This window comes from Pelobates fuscus, chromosome 5 (assembly GCF_036172605.1).
Source record: "Pelobates fuscus isolate aPelFus1 chromosome 5, aPelFus1.pri, whole genome shotgun sequence".
In the NCBI taxonomy this organism is placed as follows: Eukaryota; Metazoa; Chordata; class Amphibia; order Anura; family Pelobatidae; genus Pelobates; species Pelobates fuscus.
Genome location: NC_086321.1, coordinates 345,421,667 through 345,427,666, shown reverse-complemented (window position 1 = coordinate 345,427,666; position 6,000 = coordinate 345,421,667). Strand labels below are relative to the sequence as shown.

The window sequence follows — 6,000 nt, the reverse complement described above, 5'->3', positions numbered from 1 at the left end:
CTCCTGTGCGGCTCTGCACCAGCTGGGAGAAAGTGACCGTTACTTCCTCCCACATACTGCCAAAAAGCAAGGGGCCCGGTCGGCTGTTAAAGGGCCACATGGCCCCTGCTTACAAACGCCCACCGGATGGCCACAGGGCCCCTGCTTACAAATGCCCACCGAATGGCCCAAACTGCGTGAGCCACCCGATGGCCCCCTTGCGGGCCCGCTACTATTTATTTAAGGATCGTGATCCTAAAAGAAATTGTCGCGGGCAGAGGACAAATGGGGCGGCTGCTTTGGGCTCCCTAAGAGTAACTGGGCCCGGGGCAGCTGCCCTGTTTGTCCCGCGTTAAAGACGGCCATGATTGTGGGTAGTTTGGCTTAGCAAATGAAATGGAACTTTGGCAATTGTTTGCAATGGACTGGGCTTAAGCAAAGATCATGCATCCACCCCATTAGAAAAAATAGTCTTTATCTGCATCTAAAAAGTAGGGTGAATTTATTAAATAGATAAAACCAAATACAGACAAAAACAGACCAATTTAAAAGCAAAACCTGCAAAGTCACAGAGCTGTTTTAAGTAATCTATGCTTTCACTTTGTCTATTTTGGGTCAAATTTTACATTTTCTTTGAATTCACTTTGGATTCCATAAAATCCACATTTTACTGAATACATTTGAGACATAGACTTCATACGAAAATAATTTAATATATTTTAAATCAATAAACATACAAACTATACAATTTAAAAATGTGAATTATATATAATGTGATTTAGGACCTGATAAATCGAAGAAAATGGATGATATTCCAATATAGCTGGAGTCAAATAGATATAAAATACTAATTATACATAAATATTAAAATAAAGCTCACTGTACAAACAGGTACTGTGTCAAATTTGCAAATTTTAATGACTGTCTATGTCGATATATTTTGGACTTCTCTCAGTTCAGGTAATTTTTCCTTCTTCAATAAGCAAATATCCTTTTCGATAGATTCCGTTTTCTCTTTTTGACATTTAAGGATGTTAAGAGAATCCTGAAAAAGAACAATATTTGGTTTACCATGTAAAATGTGCATATAACTAAACATACAATAAAATTAAATTCTAGGAACAGGTATTAGTACAGGTACTAAGCTAGAAGAGTAAATATGCGTAATCTAATTTACAAGATGTCACATACCTGGTACAGCCTTTTTTAAATATCTTTCTTATTATAATTTGCCTTTTTTGCTCTCAAAACATTTCATCACATGGTACACATTCAATAGATATGAACATTGTATTTAAAAAAAAAATAAAAAATCAATGGCTCCTGATTCGCAGGACGTTGGAGTTAGGAGCTATATAACTGCATATGCATCTATGTATCTTATTCTTAATTTATCATGATCATGATAATTCATAATTGATCATGTCTTGTGATAAGTGAGACCATGTCTGAATGCCACAGCTTATATAATTTATTACGAATATAATAGACCAACTCCAGCCAAGAATGTCTCTTCAACCTGTTTAGAATTGCCTATTGTGTATAATGTCTGGTACTATAGTATGTCCTTTTTTTCAATTTGCCAATTTTTTATTTTATTAGGGGTACAGAAAGGAAAAGGGGATAGGGAAAATTGCAGATAAGCCAGTGTACATCACATCTGTACATCGCATTGTTCTAGCATACGTTTTCCATTTAAAAAAGTATATTGATTTTCGTCTTGTCAATGCCCTGAACATACAAACATGAAACGGGGAGCGGGGGGGGGGGGGGGGGGTGTACAGAAAGAAGATAGGGGGGGGAGGAGGGGGTCCACACCAAGCTTTTTACATCAAGTTCCACATTCACAGATATTGAGATCTCTAGTTGTGCCATATACCTACATACATTTTCCTATATTCATAAGTCTACCTATTCCATCTGTTGTCTCTAACGTGTTGTTTTGGTACCCATTTGTCTATCGTTATCTGGTGATTAACCCTGGGAGCTTAGCAAGTCTAGTGGCTTGGTCATGGGGGGTCTCCCGTACTTCTCGCTTTCCAGAGCCTCCAAGCTTCAGCTGCTGTGTCTGTCAAGGGGAGGATCCCTCTATAGCAGGTTTCATACAGGTGTTGTGTATCAATGTCTTTGCAGACCTCTGCCACTTGTGGCGGACTCTGAGATTTCCAAAGCCTAGCTATTGCCCTCTGGGCTGTTAAAAGAATGTGGATGTCCTTTAAGCTGGGATCTACTCACTTAACTGTGTTTTGCTGAGATAACAATGGACTCGCAAAATGAGTTATGGAACACCGTAGATATTTTCACTTTAATACAGTGTTGTGCTATAAACTATACACCATATTATAATTATTAAAAGTAAAGATGACATAAATGGACTGACCTGTAAAGCCTGCACCCTGCGTATCCACAAAACTGAGTTTCTGTCGTCAGTATTCTCAGAGTGATTAACAATACTACGGTATGCTTTTCCTAAATGTTTTAATTCAATCACCACAGATGTAATCTATTGGAGAAAATGAAAATATTTTACGAATACCATCCCATTTACCAATACCTTACAAAATTTCAAATGGACAAAGAGGGACACTTCAATTTAGGGATGTGTGTCCAGGGGCAGAGCTGTTCTAAATACTTAAACAATTGATGTAACAAAAGTAATTTAGAGAAAGAACAATGTAGCTTAGTTACATAGACACATTTCTAAACAGTTAGAACTTCTAAATTTAATGTAGTTATCTTGTACTACTGTCCTCATTTAGTTCCCTGGTGTCCCGTATTTGGCACGGGCACGTCATTAGATGTGCTTATGCGGTGTAGGGGCACTAGAACCCTGCAGAGAGTGCTTCAGCTGCACCGTCTACAGCAGGTTGGAGCCCAGTCATGTAGGCCTGTTCACTTGACAGGTCCATCTATTTTCCAGGTAAGCCCACCTCTTTTCTGGGCAGGTTCACCCATTATGAGCATTATCAGTGATGCGAATTGCGCAACTGGCAACTACCCCTCAAGCCCGGCCACCCGGCCCAATCTCATCCCTCCCAATGTTGGGAGGTATGGATTAGTGGTCTCCAACAGAGTGCTCAAAGGCACATCAACAATCCAGGTTTTGTTAGTAAACACATAGGAACAAAATTCAGGACTGTTCGGCGTATTAGCATTTATTCTTATGAGTACAAAGGTAGGCTCCTCCTGGTTTCCTGGGTTGGAAGCCACTAGTGTAGCCAACTCTGCTGGGCCTGAGATGGATTTCATGGAGTGTTGCCACTTCCTATGAAAACATAATACATCTATACAGTACTGGCATATTTATACAATATCCATTTCCATGCAAATTATTTATGCATAATATCAACTATTCACACCATGCATACATTCAGAGGCCTTTATTGTATTAGAGTCTGCCACGTCATGGCCACTCTCATAGTGATACGCCATTTGCCAGAATACAGTGCCTTTCATTACAAAGCAGTCATTGTCTATGTTTTATTCCCATTTTATATTTCCCTCTGTTTTGTGCATCCATTAGACTGAGGTTTGTGAAGTACAATGTACTATGCCGCTTTGTATTGGCTCTTACCTGGCTATCTCTTTTGTGACAGTTGTCTGTTAGGCTGACGTGCTCATTGAGAAGCTGTTCCACTTGTTCTCTGCTTTTTTCACTTAGAATATTAGATTTCTGAGAGGAAAAAAATATATTTTGCATCACATAATGATGTTTTCTATTAGCAGTGGTTTAGAACACTACCAGACATTCATTACACTCATTTTAATATACCGTATATACTCGAGTATAAGCCGACCCGAATATAAGCCGAGGCCCCTAATTTTACCCCCAAAAACTTGGAAAACGTATTGACTCGAGTATAAGACTAGGGTGTGAAATGCACCAGCTACTGGTAAATTTCTAAATAAAATTAGATCCTAAAAACATTATATTTATTGGATATTTATTTACAGTGTGTGCATATAATGAATGCAGTGTGTGTGTATGAGTGCAGTGTGTGTGTATGAGTGCAGTGTGTGTGTATGAGTGCAGTGTGTGTGTATGAGTGCAGTGTGTGTGTATGAGTGCAGTGTGTGTGTATGAGTGCAGTGTGTGTGTATGAGTGCAGTGTGTGTGTATGAGTGCAGTGTGTGTATGAATCAGGGCCGTCTTTAACGCGGGGCAAACGGGGCAGCTGACCCGGGCCCAGTTGCTCATGGGGGGCCCTGAGCAGCTGCTCTGTGGGCCCCGCGATTTGCGCATCCCCTATGGATCGGGCGGTGCGGCTCCCACACACTGAGGAGGCTCCCCGGGTGGCCCATGCACTAAGGGCCACCCGGGGAGCATGTGTCAGCAGGGGCCCGGTCAGGCGCTGTGGCGCTTAAACAGCGCGACCGGGCCCCTTCCTGTTCTGCTGCCGGCTGGGAGGACATCACTTCCTCCCACCGGAGATAATAGCTGCGCGGGAGGAGGAAGGCAGGGAGGAGGGGAGTTCCAGAGGAGAACTCCCATCTGCCTCAGCCTGCCACTGGACCAGGGAAACCACACTCCAGGAAAAGGTAAGAACCTGGAGGGTGGCTAAATGTATGTCAGTATGTGTCTGTGTGTCAGTATGTGTCTGTGTGTCAGTATGTGTCTGTGTGTCAGTATGTGTCTGTGTGTCAGTATGTGTGTGTGTGTCAGTATGTGTGTGTCAGTATGTGTGTGTGTGTCAGTATGTGTGTGTGTCAGTATGTGTGTGTGTCAGTATGTGTGTGTGTCAGTATGTGTGTGTGTCAGTATGTGTGTGTGTCAGTGTGTGTGTGTCAGTGTGTGTGTGTCAGTGTGTGTGTGTCAGTGTGTGTGTGTCAGTGTGTGTGTGTCAGTGTGTGTGTCAGTGTGTGTGTCAGTGTGTGTGTGTCAGTGTGTGTGTCAGTGTGTGTGTGTCAGTGTGTGTGTGTCAGTGTGTGTGTGTGTGTCAGTATGTGTGTGTGTCAGTATGTGTGTGTGTCAGTATGTGTGTGTGTCAGTATGTGTGTGTGTGTCAGTATGTGTGTGTGTGTCAGTATGTGTGTGTGTGTCAGTATGTGTGTGTGTCAGTATGTGTGTGTGTCAGTATGTGTGTGTGTCAGTATGTGTGTGTGTCAGTATGTGTGTGTGTCAGTATGTGTGTGTGTCAGTATGTGTGTGTGTCAGTATGTGTGTGTGTCAGTATGTGTGTGTGTCAGTATGTGTGTGTGTGAGTCTGTGTGTGTGTGAGTCTGTGTGTGTGTGAGTCTGTGTGTGTGTGAGTCTGTGTGTGTGTGAGTCTGTGTGTGTGTGAGTCTGTGTGTGTGTGAGTCTGTGTGTGTGTGAGTCTGTGTGTGTGTGAGTCTGTGTGTGTGTCAGTATGTCTGTGTGTGTGTCAGTATGTCTGTGTGTGTGTCAGTATGTCTGTGTGTGTGTCAGTATGTCTGTGTGTGTGTGTGTGTGTCAGTATGTCTGTGTGTGTGTGTGTGTCAGTGTGTGTGTGTGTGTGTGTCAGTGTGTGTGTGTCAGTGTGTGTGTGTGTGTGTGTGTCAGTATGTCAGTATGTCTGTCAGTGTATGTGTCAGTATGTCTGTCAGTGTATGTGTCAGTATGTCTGTCAGTGTATGTCTCAGTATGTCTGTCAGTGTATGTCTCAGTATGTCTGTCAGTGTATGTGTGTGTGTGTGTGTGTGTGTGTGTCAGTATGTCTGCCAGGATAAAAAATAAAAACAGATAGGGGGCGCTCCAGATAGTGAATCAAGGCAATAGAAAATACTTATACAGACTGGTTCTTCAATTCGTATGGACACCACCTAAATGTCAAAGACAATAGCACATAGCATAATACTGTATGGTGGAAAGAATTAATTAGAACAGTGTGTCAATTGCCAACTCACAGTTTGCAGAGCCACATATAGTAGGCTCTGACTATAATCGCATGTTCTGATGTTTCAAGAAATACACCTCCGCTCTCAATGCCCAGAACTCGACTGATCCCAGGAGTCGGCAAAGAAAAATAATCGGTAGGTCTGGAGTATTTGAAATGCTAAAAA

The 6,000-nt window shown here is 42.2% G+C and overlaps 1 protein-coding gene across 1 annotated transcript in view; it reads right to left on the bottom strand.

Annotated features, from left to right (window-relative positions):
• Positions 1–904: 904 nt before the first annotated feature.
• Positions 905–6,000, bottom strand: part of LOC134612260 (coiled-coil domain-containing protein 18-like) — a 76,095-nt gene continuing 70,999 nt past the window's right edge. The window contains exons 16-18 of the mRNA XM_063456606.1: positions 3,554–3,652; positions 2,360–2,482; positions 905–1,024 (exon numbers count right to left, since the gene is read on the bottom strand). Of these exons, the coding sequence (XP_063312676.1) occupies positions 905–1,024; positions 2,360–2,482; positions 3,554–3,652 (342 nt within the window). The remainder of the gene's footprint in view (positions 1,025–2,359; positions 2,483–3,553; positions 3,653–6,000) is intronic.